This window comes from Leuresthes tenuis, unplaced genomic scaffold, assembly GCF_036924035.1.
Source record: "Leuresthes tenuis unplaced genomic scaffold, fLeuTen1.0.hap1 SCAF_12, whole genome shotgun sequence".
NCBI classification, from domain to species: Eukaryota; Metazoa; Chordata; class Actinopteri; order Atheriniformes; family Atherinopsidae; genus Leuresthes; species Leuresthes tenuis.
In genome coordinates, this window is record NW_027325366.1 from 26453643 (window position 1) to 26473042 (window position 19400).

The following is a 19400-nucleotide window of genomic DNA, read 5'->3' on the forward strand; positions in this document are numbered from 1 at the left end:
TGGCCAGATACTAGAAATCACATTTTCTGACAGGAAGTAATGCCCTCCAGATGCTATATTACATTCTCAATGGTACTTATCCACAATTGCATCACATCCAATCATTTTCACTGTCATTTGACACTGGGCTTGTAGGGATTGGGGCATACAAGAGATTTTAAAGGGAACATTCATTGCTGAAATATTAATGGAATAAGGTTTCCAGTACACCTAAAATCATGTTTCATTTCTCAGAAGCAATTTTGATTGTACATTTTCTATGAATAGAAATCTCGGTAGACCCCAAGGCAATCCCCAGACATGTGTTCTTTGGGTTGTTGTGGAGTGTGTTGAAAGAGAAAAGAGAAAAGAAAGTAAACTGTTCTGGTGTTGTAAGCAAAGCAGGGCATAGCACAAGACACGGAATGATGAACAGATGTATAACAAGAAGTGGCAGATTGGAAGGTGGTCATTCTAAAAGGAGAATTGCAGAACTTTATCAGTAAGTCACAGCTGCATATCTGAGGAATGATACAACAGTCAAGCTCTGTGCAGCTTTTCATTGCCTCTCCATTTCTCCACTGTTGTCACCCTCTTGAATCAAAGGCTGTGCCCTTGTGTTCTTAAATAATAAATGGCAGCCACAATGTAGAAATAGAAAGGAAAAAAGAAAGGGAATTAATGTGTATTAGGATAAAGCATCAAAGTTATTTGAAAGGAATATATCTCTCTTCTTGCTCAGTGGGAGCACACTGGACTGCTGCAATATTCAGTCTTTGATGTCTTTATAGATCTACAAAATGTCTGTTTATGCAATCCCTAAATACGGCGTATACGCATGCAAAGAGCATACAAATGGGTTCAGCTGAACAGACTATATTCTTGTTTGTTGTATCCTTCAACTAGACAGAATGTGTAAGTTGTCAATATACTATAATACTGCCTGTTGAAAAACAAATGCTCAGGTCTCACCTTATCAAGGCTCATATATAATAAGACATATTAGATATAAGCATGCACTATTCTCTTACTGAGTTGGAAATTGAATGGGAAAATTAAAGTTTAATGTGGTTGCTAAAAGCAGCAATAGTCCCCTGAGGGTATTTTAAACTAGCTATGACATACTTTAGATACATTTTCTACTAATTTATTATTTTCCTTTTAAAGAAAATAAACTACTGTTATATTGAGGAACAACCTGACTGCACATCCACACTGGCACTAAAAGTTGTTATTTAGAAATAAATTAGTTCAAAGTCTGTCATCTGACTGAAATATTCTTTGATGGAAACCGTCATATAGGAAAAGCAGAAGGTGCATTTATTCTCACTTCTGTTTTTGTCAAAATAAAAGTACATTATTTGAGATGACTTAATGGCCTTTATCCTTGTGTGAGTGTAGCTTTATTATAATGTATGAAAATAAATGCTACAGTATAGAGAAAATTACTAAGATTGCTCTGCTCCCTGTTAATGCTTCATATAGTTATCCAAACTCTGTATTAATGATGTACTCTAATGTATAGAATATCAGCACCTGTATACTATGCATATTGTATTTCAGACTGTATTGGTAGGCAAATTAGTTTTTCCTCTCGCATATCCTCAGATAATCATTTATGCTCTGTGCTGATTTGTGACTCGCTTGTGTCTCATATATTGTTGAATTTGGTGTCTTGATGTAGGTTGATGAAGGCTTATTGTTGAAGCACAGTCATATCATCTTGAATTTTGAGCCTCATTAAACCGGACTACTCTACATCAGCGACTGCTGTCATATCTGTTACCCTTAGATAACTCTGTGCACCACTTTCTTTTTGAGTTCGGTGTTTCTCATTTTTATTACACATTCCACACTTTTATACCATGATTCAGCAAACAGCTGCAGTTTGGGCTCAGATGTCGGTTGAATAAAACTCACAGTAAATCTAAGAATAACAGTTTTTTTTTTGTAATTTTTACACCCTTTCAGCATTTTAAGGTTTGGGCCTGGACAAGTAAGTAGGGATGGTGAATATGAGAATGGTAAAAGTAAATTGTTTGTACCCAAATCTGGCCTCTGTTACCCACAGTTACAATGACATTAAATTAACCATTTAGACTTTGTAAGCAGCTAACTGGTAATCTAGTCTCCTCACCTGCCCACCTTTGAAAGATTATAAATGCGTGATCATAGATATATGAACAACAGAAATCACTGTAGTTCACATTTTTATGAATATTTGATCAAAGCTCTGTCATTGCCATTCCCAATTAAAGAACAGTATGTGTTGGCTCTCCATCAACTGTCATTAAATCAAACAATAAAACTATTTATGCATTCAGCAGCTCAGCCTCGAATCCTAACGGAGACAAAGTTGGCTTCAAGCACTATTCACACAGCCTTAATTATGCACCCAGTGTAATAACTTTTCATTGTTTTGTCCATCATCTCCTTAGGTCGCAGCAAAAAGAAGGAGCGTTGCCTGAATGAGAAGTTGTATCCGCTGGAAGAGACAGAGGCTTGTCCCTGTGATGAGTTTTTATCTCAGCCGTACGGGAACTGGTCTGAGTGCATCCTCCCAGATCCTTCAACTCTCGTGTCACTGCAGGGTTGGATGAGCCACCGGGAGGTGAAGGAGTGTGGCCAAGGTCTGCGCTACAGAGCAGTGGCCTGCATTAACCAGCAGGGACACCTGGTTAACCCCATGCTCTGCACAGACTCAGGTATGAGACAGAAATATATTGCAACCATTACAGATTTAGAGCTGGATTTACTCATCGTAGTCATATCATCAGAGGCAATCTGCATTCTGCATCAAGTCAGAAACTGAATCTGACATTGTGTTCTTGTTAGTCAAGTTTTATTGTTAGGAATGGGGTCATTTTATGTAGTTTTTGCAAACAACTTTTTTGTAAACAAAAAAGTGTGCCAAAACCCATCTTTCCAAACAATGTAATTTTCATATGAAAGGTAAGTTGGTTTTCTGGGAACAGTTTGCGTTTTGAGTGTTGATTTAGGAGAATAAACTAAATACAACACTGATCACCACATTTACTGGGATACTTTTTGCAAAACTTGACTCCTTATTAGAGACCAGTAGTTGCCAAAATGTTGGCTTGAAATTACACTAATCTTTGTTAAGAAATGCAACTGTGATATTTGTTAAAAGTTAAAAGTTGTTAAAATGTTTTTGTTTGTGGTTTGTGTGTAGTTACTATGTCTCAGTTCTCGTGATAAGCATACTTCTGTAGGTGTGAATGGAAGTTTAGTAAACAATGCTAACAAAACCATACAGCAAACAAACAAATGTTGGGAATGAAAAGCACTAGACGAAACCCAGTGAAAACCCCTGGCACGGCATAGAAATGAAGCACTCATTAGTCATATAATTAGCTGTTGCTTTCACAGTAAGTCCAAGGTCTGGGGTAACACAGGCCAGCAGCACGTCTAACATTATTAATGTGATTCTTACTGCAGCTGCTAACCAAGTTTAAATCAGACCTTCCCTCTCTGTCTGCTAATGTTCAATTTCAGGCTATATCATGGAGGTTTGCCACACTCCTTGCCCCCTTGACTGTAAGCTCAGTGACTGGTCATCCTGGTCGGCTTGCAGTGCATTGTGTGGCAGCGGGCTAAAGATCAGATCAAGGTGGCTCAGAGAGAAAGCTTTCAATGGAGGGCGCCCATGCCCCAAGTTGGATTTGAAGAACCAGGTAAGGCTGGCCTCAGCGCTTTCATATACCAATGCAGAAAATTCATTTTAACGAACATAACGGTTTTATCAGTTGTAAAGTGAAAGAAAAAAAAACGCATACAGTGATCCTTTAGAATATTTTGAGACATTTGCGAGAACGTGAATATTTCTTTTCAGATTTCAAATTTCATGTTGAGAAACAGAGTTGACCCTATCTATATTTTTCTATTTTTTCCTGAACTTTTTTCCCCTGTTCCAGAGACCCATATGATAGAATGCAGATAGGCCAGTCACACTTTATGTTAAGTGACAACCTGCCTATTACTAAAATAGCCCACACACCATACTTTACTTACATAGACATTGTCCAACTGGAAACATTAGTATGACACATGCAGCAGCTTCTATATTAATTCTTTACGCATCTCTTGCATGGTTTTGGAATAGTTTCTTCCAGCCCTCATTGTGTTGCATCCAAATGTCATCATGGTGGAAGTGTTGCATTCTGGGCACATTTCAATGACAATATTTATTACTCGTCAGGCAGTTGGACTCTTGGGTGACCTGTTCATTTCCTGTTGTCTTCAGTTAGACTAAATCATTGGCTTTGCCAGACGTGCACTTCCTTTGACATAATAACAGAGAGTAGATAGTGAGAAGAGTAATGGACAGATGGGAGATTTTGATGATCCATACTCTACTTCTCTACTACGGCTCTGAATATTTTGTGACAGAACATCTCTCATGGGGGTCACGGTTCAAAGAGAGGAAGTGTTTTACGAATGCTGCCTGTATGCTTGAATGGGCTTTAAAGGACACTTTAGTTTGTAGAGGTCAGCATCGAGATGAGGCACGGCTGTGTGAAAAATATTCAGATGGGCTCTAGTGGAGATTTGTGTACAGATGGTTAAGTGCCCACTAACAAGGTCTATATGGCCTCTGCTGTAATGCCCTGTAATAACCCTCCCTGCTGAAATTGAAGCTCATTGTTGGCGTCGTCCTTGTGAATTTATCCTGAGGGTGGACTGTGGCTCATTGTTAACATTGTAAAATTGGCCATTTAAAGTAAAGTACGTCTGCCTGAGGTGTGTGTGGAAAGATAGTTTAACCTTTATGCTGTATCACTGAGGTAAGATCAGTAAGATGACTTATCCTTTCTGCTATGTAAAACGAGGAAACCCCTGAAGCATCTCAACATGCTACCAGAGAAAGCTTTCTCTTTGAATCGATGCATTTCACCTGGGCTTCTTACATTTGGTTCCCACAATTGACTTAGAATATTCTCATTCCTAATGGCTAAACCTCCTCTTTAATACACACTCGCTCCCTTTTCCACAGCTGGTGACAGTGAGATACTCATTGGCCGAAGTCTAGCAGATGTTTCCCCTTGAGCCACAGCGGGTGATTGGCTTGACAGATGTAATATATACAGCACAGCATAAGTTATCCTCTCATCACATGGCTGAGTGAGCACAAAAGATAGGAGTAAGAGAGACAGAGTGTCACAATGAAAATAATGAGCAAAAATTGGCCAGAATGTCAAACAGACTGTGTAGGTGCAAGTCTGTGAAGCAAGATATAAGAATGTTGATAATCAAGTCGTCAAATTATTTTCTTCTTCTTTTTTTTTTTGCAACAGTAAAATCAGACAATGTACAAGTTAATCAACATGAATAATTCATACATCACTCTTAGTGAATACGCCCCCTCAGGTTCTCATGTACAAGTGGAAATAGACTTACCATACTTTAAGTGGAAGGATATTTAATACACTGAACAGTGAGGCTTTTTTCAGTCTTTGCTAAACTTATCCTACATTAAGATTAAGATTAAGATCATATTTTATTGTCATGCATTCATGCAAAACATACACACAAAATTTGTACTTTTTAACCCATCCAGGTTGGCCCAGTTAACATTTGTAGGACTGCAGTCACAGTCAGAGCTTAGCAATAACAGTATGTCATGTGTCAATTCAAGTGAGTCAAATTTTGCCAAAAGGTGTCCTGTGATATTTTGTCACAAAAGAGAATGAATTTGTAAAAGATTAAGCAAATGTATGAGGATATATGAAGAGAAATTAATGAAAGAATAAATCTAGAAATAAGCCATACATGAGATCAGCAGACTATTACACATGGCGATAATTCTTTTTGTGTTAAGAACAACATCTCTATGGCGATGATATGATGTAAGGGCTGCGCAACAAATCAAAATTACATTGTTAATATATTATCAACATGTTCCAAATCAATATTATAAAGACAATTTAATTCAGTCTTGTATCTTAGCTAAGCAGACCATGGTGGTTATAATGTGATAAGAAACAGTTCAAACTCAAGCTGCTGATTTGTTCAACATATTAAGCTTGGACTATCTCTGCATGTCACTATAGGATGCTCATTCTTTTTCCATAACTTCTATATATCATCAGGTGGTGAGGATTGTTTTTCCTCACATTGAGCCTTACACTTTCATCTCACTGTACTGTATTTCCATGTAGTGTATTATTTAAGACCATAAGGGTTATTGTTTAAACTATAGTTAACTGGCAAGCTGCAGCTTATGAAAATATTGTAAAATGTTTATTATTTCCATGGGGTAGGAGGTTGAAAGTTCAAGCTGACACATTTAGCTTCTTCAGCTACGATAAACCTCTCTGCCCCCTAAAAAAAAAAGAAAAGCATGAATTGCCTGTGGTGTGAGCTTGGTTAGCCCTGTAATAGAATGGCAATCTGTGTTGGTCATACTCTACTTCTCAATACAAGAGGCCACATCCTCTGCCACCCTGTACAGGATAAAGCGAGGAATACAGTATGGCTGGATGGAAATAATATTTTAGATATTTAGTGTATGACACGAATGAGTATAGACACCTAAGTTTTTAACCTTGGTTTTGTTATAATCATGTTTATTGTAGAAGAGTAAAAAGCAGATTATAAAGCACCCCATAGTCAATGAGTGTTTCTCGGTGAACACATTTCCAAGTCTATTGTGATTCATAGAGGAATTTGTTTATTTTGAATATGGACCCAATGCACAGATATTTAAATGAGATCCCTTTGCATACTGTCCTCAGCTAAAGAGAGTATGTATTAAGTGTGTTCAGCGTGTGGTGTTAGAAAAACACTATCCTTATTTTTTATGAAACGTTACCTTCTTAAACATTTTCTTTAATGCTATACAATGTGTGACTTCTTTCTTTTTAAAATTAGTATAGAAAAACCGCGTACCACTTTCAGCAAAGTGCCGATTTTACAGTATCACTGCCAGAAGCTTATGTCTAAACACAAGATGACCTGGAAGATTACCATGGAAGACTCACAGAAGTCAAAACTGAGCTCACAGACAAACACACAAATTGGAACGATAATTACAGGAGACATTTGAATTCCATCATTGCTTCACATGTGTTTGATGCCAAATGCCAAATGTCAAGTGGCAACTACATGTTCCATATCGAATGAAAAAAAAAATGCCTTGACTGTCTGGCAGCTGCCACAACAGTCAAATAGTTGCTTTTAATTCTGATAATGCCTCCACTCCACTACTCTCTGGTCCTGTTCTACTCAGAAACATCTCCCTATCTGCCTGTGTTTTCTGTGCCTGTGGGTCTGTTTGAAGGGTTTTATGTGTGTGTGACAGGAATATGGAAAGAGATGAGATATTGGTGTGGATAACATGTGAAAATCCAAGGCTGAGAAAAAGATTTGCACCAGTCTCTCCTCCTCATTTGTTTTCCATTTAGCCTATGACAGCTGTACTATGCACCTCTGACAAGAATAGTCAGGTTACAGGCTACAAGGAAAATCTTAATAATGTACATGACATTGTTTTGTCTGTAGTTTTGTGAAACATATGTTTGTTGATTGTGCAGTTTTTTCTTGATCTTTGTTTGGGAGAAAGATTGTTACAGGAACGTTTAAACACAAACTATTTTCCTGCCGGTTTATGTTGTTCTTATTGGGTTTTTTAAAGGAATTCACAGCTTAGTAATCATTCATTTGATTGTTTTCACACAATATCACCTCCATATGTAACTTTTTCACATAACTCAGTCACATACTTCTATCTGTGAAACACAGCAACACTGTGTTTATACAAAAAGTGTTTATGATATGTTTCTGTTACAATTTTAGTTTGTGTGCTCTGAATGCAGATTGAAGAATAACTGTCTCTGAAAATGGCTTATTCATTTATTTATTTTTTTTAAATAGGCCACTTTCACCTAAAACTTAAGAAATAATTCAAATTGCTTCAACATCCTATGTGCACAGCTGAAATCTCTGGAATTAAATTTCACGAAAAAACGGAAATTATCTACCTTGATCTACTTGCCAAAATGTTGGATTTTCATTAGAAAGCCTCAGGAACGGGTTGGTCGGTAGCATAGTAGTTTGTGCTGGCGCCCCATTAGACTATAGTCCTCACTGCAGTTTGCCCCTGTTTGAGTCCTGCATCGGGCAGCCTTTGCTGCTTCCTGTCTTTCTTCAACTCCTATCCATTAAAGGCATAAAAAGCCCAGATGACTGCAGACTGATATAATTCAAACTTTAAACTTATCATCATGTTTCATTTAGTATCACTTAATCAACAGATGATATGGGTTGTAAAACATATACACAGTCAGGTTAAGATGTTATTGAATATATGGTAGGTAAAGATGAAAGTATATTTCACTGTTCATGGATTGTATATACAGTGATGTCATATGGATCGTGGCTGATACAAAATAACAGATGACAAGAGATATGTTGTCATCTCAGATTTACAACTATCGACTGTGACACTACTGCATTTTGGGGAAGTGGACAAATGTATCTATCACACATTTTCATGTGAAACTGGGCTGCTTTTACTCTTTCACTTTTCTATAATTGTATGATGTAGTAGTTTTGGTCTTCTCATTGCTTTTCTCCATTTAGGTCGTGATATTCTTGAACATTCTTCAATGAGTGAGTTTGAGTACCAATCATTTGATATTGTGACCTCAGCACAGCTCTACAGAGAAAAATCATTGTTTGAACTCTAAATTCCAGTGCAGCTGCTGTGACTCTAAGCAAAGACAGATCTAATATTAGTGTTGTCTACAAACACATACTGTTTTTGTTCTATTGTTGCCCTTAATTACTTTTCTCTTTTTTAAACCATTATTATCACTATCGTCAATAATGATTTGCTAGTCCCTCTGTTTTATGTCTAAAAATAAAGCATTTGGTCTTTTCCTGGACATTGGATTCATGATTTAATGTCTTGGCTCAGTCAGGGAATCTCTCTGTGTTCTTGGCAAATGTCAGAAAGCAATGAGGCTGCTAAAGCAGCTGTCTGTGATGTCTTTTTAGACGAAGCAGGCTAGAAAACAATCAAATCACTTTATTGTTTGGATTCATTTGTTGAGAAGTTTTTATTGCTTTCCCAAATTTCAATTGGAGGGCAATGTCATTGTGGCTACTGGTTTAACTGGCATGCTAAGCTTTAATAATACTCCTATCTGCCCATGATGAGTCTTTTGTTTGCTTCTTCCTCAACAACAAGTCATTTTTTTCTTGCTTCTGTTTACAACAGCAGTAATATTTTGACAAATCTTGTTAGCTCTTGGTTAGTTTTAATAAATACATGTTTCCTCTGATGTTGTTGATATTTTGGCTTAGCTCTGCTTGAGAAGCAATTTGATTGTAATGATGGCATAGTGGCATTTAATCCTTTGACACATCACTTGTTATATAGTCATTACTTTATGATTATTTTTACATAGTTTCATATTGCCTCACAGAAACATGATTAATTCACGTGTAGCATTCTAGATATGACATTAATTCTTAAGATCCCGTTTAGAAGATGGGGCACCACCTACCATTTAAGCTGGCAGGAACGTATGACATATATATTAAGAGTCGTTACTGAAGGTTAGAATTCTCTCTGAATTGACCGTAATTAGTTAAGAAACATGAAACGCGGATCGATTATATATATGCTCATTTATTTAACATGGGGCTAAGACAGCACTCAGGACATATGGTAATGAGGGCATAACACCAAAGATTCAGTTCAATAGACCAGAGATAAGAGAGACATGGGACTTAATATTTCTGTATATATTTCTCTGGCTAATTATAGGGGTGACTTACTGTGTGAATGAAAACTTGGTTATTTTAACTCGGCCCTATTTATTACCAAACCACAGCCGAGGTTCCTTGAGAGGTAGACAAGGGTGGACCTTACTTTGAGCAGAATCCAGAGAATTTGGCCGCCGGCTTCCCAGGAGTTTGAATGAGCGAGTCCCCAAGCGGACGCTTGTAGATTATTTTTCTCCGGTGGAATGGTGGCCGGTAGAGCAGCTCAGGATCCTTCGAGCGTGCGGTCCAGTCTCTGGTTCTGGTTCGGCTTTAAGGCACCTGATGCGGTATCTCGTCTCCCCTTTTGCAGAATGATGCGGGCAGGTGGCTGAGTGGCTTTTGAGCAGGGTCGAGTCAAAATAACCCCAACAAAAATTGTGTTTTCAAGTAAATTTGGTAAAAAAAAAGGATTGGTTAAGTTTGTCCTGTGGATTTTGCTTAGGAAATGAGCGTCTCATAAAGGTAACAAAAATGAGATAAGTGAAATAGTCTAAGTAGAGGGTAAATAAGTGACTAAAAGGGAAAAAGGAGTCTAGAGTCTGAAAGTGTAAAATAAACTGTAACTGAAACAAACAAAATGAAATAAAATTAAAACAAAAACTAAAGAATGGGGAGAAAAAGACTCAAAACTACTAGACTGAAAAAGAAAACTAAACTTTACTCAACTCAACCTGACTGGCAGCGCACTTCACTTTCACTGGCGAGGACAGAGTTTCGTCACTGGATTACAGCCAATGAAATGGCGGGTTTGCCTTTGGGCGTCACAAAGCGGCTTTGATTCTTAAATTAACTTTTATAAAAGAAAAGTTAATCTCTCTTATCCCGGCATCCCAAAGCACATTCAAAGAATACATTAATACCATACTTATCACACAGGCATTAAATAAAAGCAATGTAAACATGAATCAGTTGACATGTTCAAACAAGAGATGACGATGGATTATGGTGAGTGACCAATAGAATTCAAAATTTATTATTCACATGGTTCATTGACTGATGGTTATGCTGTCGGTTGGACCTCCAGTTCATTGTAACACACACACATTTAATTTGCACTAATGCAGTAGTCATCATACTATAAACAGAAGAATAAAATACAGAATGATTTTAAGTCCAAGATTTGCTGTCGCGATCTGTAGATAGCACTGTGGTTCTACGGCACGACGGTCGGGTTCCATGGCGTAATATTAACTTTCCTGGTTTGTTACGTACAGCGTCGTGGAAAGTCTTAAAATGATACTTGAGCTGTCCTTTTTCGTATTTCACAGTCAGTAGGTAATTATGAGGCATATTGGTAACAGATTCATTAATCCATCTGAAACTGGCTCCGTAGCTTTTCTTTATTTCCAATAAGGGTCTGTCTTTTGTCCGGCTGGTGAGTGTCACGTCTTAATTTACAATTCTTTAGATAAGGATGGTAATGTTCGCTCTTGGTACGCACCCCACTGACCTATCTGGTACCAAGAGGTGGGTCTGTGTTTATCCAACTCAGCTCTGGCCAGCCAAGCAGATGTTAATCTAACTCCAGAATCTTTCAAAGGTGGAAGGTCCTTGTTTATAATGTTTTTCACTCAGTTTCTCATGATTGTAAATTAGGGGGGTTGTTATTTTGAAACCACTCCTAACAGATCAAAGAAAAAGGGTATCTTTGGGTCTCCCCCCTTTTACTGGTCATCACGAGTACGCTACACACGGCACTTAGAAATGTTAGACATTTTTTTGTTGAACTTATATTATGATTCAATCTAAAATAACTCTTGTTAAATTTCTTTGCTATTCATACTCCATTAACTAATGACCATCTGCTGTCGATGAGCTGTAGTTCAAGGATAATTTGTGTGCTCCAAGCTAAAATGTTTGATCTTGTAATGCTTATAAGTTCAAAGGTTGCTACAAATCAACAAAGCTTTTCACTAGTTTTGTCGTATTTTCCATAGATGCAACAGAAATGGAAAGGAATTATGTGTCTTTGTGACAGGCTTTTGCTTTGTGCTGGTAACAAATTGCCTAAAAATACTGTTTAAAATTGATTCTTTGCTAAACTGTGAGTTATTTGTAGACACAGCACTGGTTCACATGATTTATAGGTCAGTGTAAAGTGGCTTCACAAACAAAGTCACATTTTCCTGAAAATGGTCAGGTACAATGACTGCACAAAAAAATAAGTGAAAAATCTGCCAATGTTTAAAGAAAATATCTAAAAAACTTTTAGAAACTTGGGGAATTACTGCTCAGGCCACTAAAGATTATAATAGTCTGGTTCTATGGAAACAAAATATGAGGAAATGAACGGTGGATGAAGATGACTGTATCTTAGAATTGATTCTCCAAATCAGCTGTATTGAGGGTATGTCCCTTTGTGTGAGAGAATCAAGTTTTGCACAATACTAGTTATTATAGTTAATCAGCTAATCTCAAATGAATTTAATTTTCTACTCAAGTGATAGATTTTCAGAAATAATTTTAAAATACACTATAACCCCACTACCCGAGCTTTCCCCTTTATTGATGTTGCATTATTTACTGTATTGAATCAAATTTGTTCTAAAAAGAATTTACTCAGATTAGATTTATCAGGTTACTCATAATCAACATATGTCAGTATGTCAGGTGTCAATAAAACAGCTATCTGAATGTTGTTTGCCCCTTTCAGTATCTCAGAAGTAGAAAAAAAGGCCAGATTTATCCTGTCTGGTCAACAAGGAGAAAAACCTAGTTCACAGGTTATTAATACCCCCTGTTATTAAGGAGGGGTCGCTTGGACTGTTTGCATTTTTTGTGTCAGTGGTGCGATGGAGAACTAATGGTCTGTTGTTTATAGTCTTCTTGTTAATTTAGCTGTCTTTTGACTAGTAACGTCAGTGTTTTATCTTGAGAGTGTGTTGAGATGTTTTCAGTGTCAGCGTGGGTGAGAACTGTGTTTTAATTAGATTGAAAATGTGCTACAGAGTCATGAAACAAAATTAAAACATTTCAGAAAGTGATTTTAATGAGATCAGCCATTGCACACAAAGTGGAATGTGAAGAAATACAGCACAACCCCCAGGTCTTGCAGTCTTGTTTCCGTGCATTCCAGCGAAGACAGGGCCTCTTCACATGCACAAGATGATGGGTATGCACAAACCCCAAGACACTGTTGAGTATGATGCTTCTCTCAGCAGCCAAAACTTGTCTGCAATGCCTTCAGCCAATTTAGTTTTAGATGTCATGTTATTTCAGACTTTCACTATTTTTCACTCTTGAAAATGTGACAACTGGAAAGCATAAGTCATCACACACCGGATGCATACCAAATTACATATTTGGAACAACTTTTTTCTTATTTGATATGTATGAAATATTATATGATAACTAGTTTATGCTAATGCAGTAAAAAATACAATAAATTGGTGATGATGTCATCAATCTTATGGCCCCTTGGCCTGTACTCAAGGCACACCATGCTGCTGTGACGCTCAGTTTGAGATCTTCTGTCCTAGATTACACAAGTATAAAAGAGATGAGCAATACATGAGCCATGTGCAATACTTTCCACCTGCTGTGTAGACCGAAAAGTGCTTGTGACAGCTCTCTCTATGGCAGACTGCACCACTTGCTTTAAAAGAGGAACTTCATTCCTGCTGTTTTGCGACCGTACAATCACCTTCCCCTCCTCTTTTTTTCTCTGTTTGTACGATACAGATTCTACTTCTTGCTTTATCTCTGTGTCTTAGTTCCTCCCACCTGAGATGGGAGAAGAAGAAGCAAATAAAAGATTCAAGGAGAAAGGAATCAAGACAGGCATTTGATAAAATGAGATATCATTACTGTTGTGCTGTGAAACAAAATCATTTAATTATTGCATTTGTCAAAGATGAAATACATGTCCATTGCTTTGGGAAAACCTAGCACTTATTTTATGATCTGTCACATGAGCATAACATTGTCCACAACATTTGTTTTTTCTTACCTTTAAAAAAACAACTATAAATCTTTGCTTTTCCAGCAAGCTGCCTTTATTCTCTTACCTCTCTGTTCCAGATGCCTCTTAGGAATTGACATATCCTTCAAGATGTTGTACTTAAATTGATTTCTGGGTCATAGGCAGAAGGATAAAAGAGGAAGGAAACAAGGCACCAAGTTGGCAGCACCTAAAATGGACAAGCATAGTATCTGCACTCGTTTTGCTGCTAACCAGTTAGTGCACTGAATCGTATGTAAAGAAGGATAAACTGCTAATGTTATAAACAGCTATGCATAGGTATTGTACACTTTTTTAGTCTTTACTGTGATGATTTTATATATTTTTCCACAGAACAATTTACATCTGTCATGAGATCATGTTGTTTTCTTAATACTAGTACTTATTAATACTTACTTACCACTTCATTTCTGCTTGTTGATCATGAGTAATTACGTGTGCACACCTCACATGCTCAGGAAAATGTGCGGACAATTTCATACAGTCGCTGTTTACACAAACACACCCCAACAGAAGGCTTTCTGCTGGAGATGAGCTCTCCCGGCAGGAATGCAGGACGGGGGTGTAAGGGAACGGGCGTCTACAGCATGCAGGAGGCAGCAGTTGATGCAGAAATTATGCTGTGGAAATCGCTCAGATGAAAGGACAAACTCTCACCAGCACACTCACTCTCACAGTGGCAGCAAATGCTCCCAGACATTTCCTGACACGTTCATTCATCGTGTCATCCACTGATGTCCCATACATTTTAGATCAAGGTGGAAGATCTCTGCAGAAATTCCAGAGTGATTGTTGTGGACACGTGCATTGTCCTCTCCCATCTTCAACTGCAAGTTTATGGGACAATGGTCTCTTTTTGAGACAGCTGGAGTGATCTTTTACAATTGTTACAAAAGTTGTTTTTTTTTCTTTTGATAAAAAAAGCTGAAAAAAATGTCTGAATCATGTGGAAGTTACCTCTTAAAGGTGGAAAGCAACATTTTTTTGTGGCCGTAGCCTGACGTGCACCTCCAAAAAATCCTAACTATGCGTCAAGCTGACGCGGACCGCAAGGGTTGTGATTAGTCCGCGCAGATTATAATTTCCAGCAGCTGCTTTTTCCGGTCTTAATGGCTGTATACAGCGAAGAAGCTCGTCAATCGACCCGTTGACATTCGAAAGTATCAAAAGAGCATTTGTTCATCCAGGTCCCTCGGTGGGTGAACCAGACCACCTCCACAAACGTCTTCTCTGTCGCCTGTGCTTCAGCATTTGCAATATAAGCATTTGTTCTTCAACCCTGATGAGCTCCAACTGCAGCTGCTCGGTTGCAATTGTTTACTGTTGTTAACTGTGACCGGAAGAAAAAGCAAGGATTTGGCTATAACTCCTGAAACCAAAGCCCCCTAGCGGCATGGTGAATTGCAGAGCAAAACCTTCCCTTGACGCAGAACTTTGAATGCTCAATGACGTCCTACACCATCGACGTGACGCAGAAGCATAAACTAGGCTTAAGTCCTGTCGTGATTTACATTTACATTTATATTTATATCTTTTTCTCAAGTTTGTACACTCTTTTGTCAAATTTAATTTGCAATTTTTTTTCATGTATGTAGTGCAACAGTGTAGAAGTGTTTAAATGTTGATTTTTTTCATTTGATGTAATATTCTTTCATGATGTGTGTTTCCAGAAATGATCATGCATGGTCATTGTACATGTTCAGCTAAGACTGGAGAAAGTTCTTGTTGAAAAGACTGTAGACATTAATTTCTTTACCATAGTTGGTCACCTGCAACCTTTAACTGACTGCAGTTAAAGCTGGAGCATGGCTGTGATGGCGTGTACACAGGGTTCAAAACCATGAACAGTTGTGCTTTCTGTTAGTTTTTTTTTTATTTGACGTACGTATAGCTTAAATAGTGAACTCATTACTAATCCAAAAGTGAGTCAGTGGCAGCATGAGCTAAAGTGTGTGGTACAATATATTTGACCACAGCTGTTGTTACGGTACAAGGTTAAGTGCTTATGAAATGTCTCAACTAATGCATTCTTGTCTTGTTGAACTGGGCCTTGGTAATAGATTATAGTGTGAATAAGAAAAGGAAATGATTTCAGAGCTTGATAGCCAATCAGTTTGTGCAGTTGTGGATGGCCATACTGTTGTTCCACTCTTGAGCCAACACAAAAGTAGATGCGGTGAGGATGTTAAACATACTGCAAAACTTGTTAGGGCTCTGGCTCATTGACAGCCTGGATAGTGAGAAACTTGTCTGAAGGAAAGTTATGAAACAGAGGAGCTGAGATAAGGAGGAGGGTTAAAGACAAAACATAAGCTGTATAAAGCTGATTAACACTACATGTTCAATGTGTCTGTAACACTACAGAGCATAGAAGATTATCTGTGTTATCCTCCTCATCTGAAAAGATCCAGATAGAATGGATGAGCAAGTCAGAACTGTTGTTTTTGCACAGTCTTTCTCTTGTTGTTGGGTTTTGCCATCCTCAGTTTCAACTTTTAATTAGTGAGTGATTTTCCATTTGTTTGGTTTTCAACAGCTGCATTCTCACTCTTTGGAAGCCAATTTCTTCTCAGTCCCTATTATCTGAATCTTTTTACAAGCTCAATTTACAGATATAAATATCACAATGTAGTTTTTAGCAAGATTAAAGCTCATTTTCTGGGCACAGTGTTTGCAGAAAATTCATACACAGCTGTCTTTCGTAAGAGTCTTACAAATGATGTGCTTTCTAGTTTTTGGCACATTTTAACTTGTCATCTCATGAGTACATTTGAGAGGTCATCATCACATGGGAAGAAATCCCAGAGTTTCTCAGAGGAGCCATTGTTTTTTTTTTAGCTCATCCATGGGCCTGCCGACAGTAATAGCAGAGACTATTTGAAGTCGTGGTCACACGCTGACGCTTTTAGAGAGATTTATAGAAGGCTGCTCTGCTTCAAATCTCTGTGTTCCATTTTCTCTCTTTTTACAATAAAAACGCCATCCCAGCATTATACCCTGTTCAAGCTTCTCAGGTATTTTTGTGTTGGTATTTTCTGTGGTTATTTGTGTATATTCATGTGCATGGTCTTTTTATGTGCTGATGTATCTTTCTGTAGGCACCTACAGAAGGTTTGTAAGAAAGCTTTGCAAATTAAAAGAAAAAAATTTATTTTTGATCCTTACTACGAGAGGATCTGGCATCTCTGTTATCCTGTGTGTGTGTGCGTGTGTGTGTGGGGGGGGGGTAATACATCCCATCAAAACATCTCAAATTAATTGGATGCCTGAATAAGATTTTGCGGGAACATTTGGACCAATATCAAGCATGGAAACATCTTTTAGAATAATGGGTTACACACCCTCAGTACAGTTGACTTGTAGAATCAGTATTGAGGTGCACTGATTGTGTACTATATATGTGTCTGTATACATCTGATTCTCATAAACATAATGTACAACTAAGCAAAGAACCATTTTTTATTGTATCTTAGGCATTTTGTTACTGGTAGTCTGCCATAGAGACACATCATTTATTGGCGTTTCTAAAGTTGCATCTACAAAAAAATGTCGAAGATAACACAGTTTGGCAGACATGACATAGTACTGTTACACCAACAAGGTCAATAGAAAGAGATATTAGCCAAAAAACTTGACATATCTCAGCCTAATGTGCTGTGTGTCCTTAGAAAGTTTAAGGAAACTTGACAAGTGCAGGGAAATGAAGAAGAGTCAGGCCTAAAAGGATTATGTACGTCACATGAACAGTATCATAAAGTGATGTCTTTAAGGGACAGGATGAAATCTGAAGACTATTGCGGAAAATTACAAGAAAGCTTGTTTAAAAAGGTTTAGGCTGTCTGAGAAATATAGGTGGTCGTACCAAATTATAGATTTGATGCTCACTGAAATTGTACAAATTCGTTTTTGCCTTGTATGCTGTATCTCTCTTCAGTTTTGCAGATATTTTAACAAATTGCTACATTTATTTTCAGTTTTTTGCCAATATAGAGAGATATGTGATGGCTCAAGACTTTTGCACAATATTGTATTTTTTCTTTGAGCCTTACACTTTTTTAATCATTAACTGTTCAGATATGGCTTGACCATTCAGACACTTAGAGTCATAAATGAATGAATAAATGTCAGCAGGCATTTGCAGAGTACCCAGTGGTGCCTGCAATCATCACTTCTCAATGAAAAGGCTATTTTTTAGTTGAAATAAAAATATTGCTAGAACGATAATTGGTCAACAACATAGCAAACCATTTATCATGAAGGAATTTCATGTTTAAACTCAGAATTACTCAACTTACTTTTGGACAATACCGAGGACATTCATAATTGATAGATGAGTCATTTTTGTTAAATCACTTACATTACCAGTTACTATTCGGAACCTTGTTTTGATACACAGCAGGGAGTCTTTCAGAGCATATGCTAATTCATGCTCACATCTCCAAACAAATTAGTTTTCTCTGAGTTGCCCTCAGCTGCAAGCCTGGTCAGTGTACAGCTGTTACAACACACTGCAGAACTTTGAAAGGCTCTCAGCAGAATGAATCATTCTATTTGGGTAATATATCCAGGATTCATTGCAGATGATGAAGTACCTAATCATCCTTCACCCTCATTAATGAAACACTGAGCAGAATGCAGTAGATTTTTAAATCAAAGTGAAGCAGAGCTATACATTTCTGTCACTACAGGCAAAACCTAAACTAATGATCATATCATTGTTCTTCTCTCCCTTCCCCAACTTCTGGCTTGTCATGCACTGCTAATATGGACATCCACGCAGGCTCAGGTCAGTGCCATTCATTGTGTTCATGTACTCTGCTTTAGCTAATGAGGACAAAGTGCATGCCAGATCTGTCCAAGTTGCATTATCTCCTTTCCTCTCTGCCACTTTGAACTCGAGCGAAGACAATAGTTTCATGGGGGAGAGTATTACATGGATGGAAATTATTTATGTGAAATGCATTGGATGATATTCCATCTGCTTTTCATCTGCCCTTGAATATTAGGACTTCATTATATCCTGAGTAGTACCTTTTTGAGTGTGGGCTCAAAGAAATTGAGCAGGGTTATATACTTGTATTGCTTATGAAAGAGATTGATTCCAGAACTTTTTAAAAGAGAACAAAAGAGCAGAAATAGAGACGAACCAATGAGTGGTGCTGGTTTGTAGAAGATGATTCAAACTGATTTACTATTCCACTTTCTTCTGCTCCCTGTAAATGTGCGTGACCTTGCAAGCAAATCCTTTTTTTCCATCTTTGTTTTGTAGTTTAGTACACCAGCTGTAACCTGACTTTAGCTTAACTGCAGTAAGAGTCTATTCAATATTCAATATCTAATGTGTTGTGGCACTCAAACAATTAATGCTATGGTAGCACAATGTTTCTCGATGCTTCTATTGCTCAATTTGTTTTATGTATTGTGAGAAAAGTGATCCACAAGTCATATTTTTTTGGTGTTACTGAGCTGTGTTTCTGTGGTAGTAGTTGAGAAAGTGAGAGGGCAGTTGCCAGTTTACCCAGCAGGGGCATCTGCAGGGACAGATGGGAGATGATGACGGTGTGTAATAGGCATCTGTGTGGACCGCAGGGGAGGGAATACTCAGCACTCATTCCCACTCTCTTGTCTGTGCACACACACTCAAACACACACACACACACACACACAC

At 37.7% G+C, this 19400-nt stretch overlaps 1 protein-coding gene across 1 annotated transcript in view; it reads left to right on the forward strand.

Moving 5' to 3' along the window:
• Positions 1 to 19400, forward strand: part of thsd7ba (thrombospondin, type I, domain containing 7Ba) — a 179877-nt gene that overhangs the window by 133050 nt on the left and 27427 nt on the right. The window contains exons 15-16 of the mRNA XM_072397299.1: positions 2418 to 2684; positions 3496 to 3674. Of these exons, the coding sequence (XP_072253400.1) occupies positions 2418 to 2684; positions 3496 to 3674 (446 nt within the window). The remainder of the gene's footprint in view (positions 1 to 2417; positions 2685 to 3495; positions 3675 to 19400) is intronic.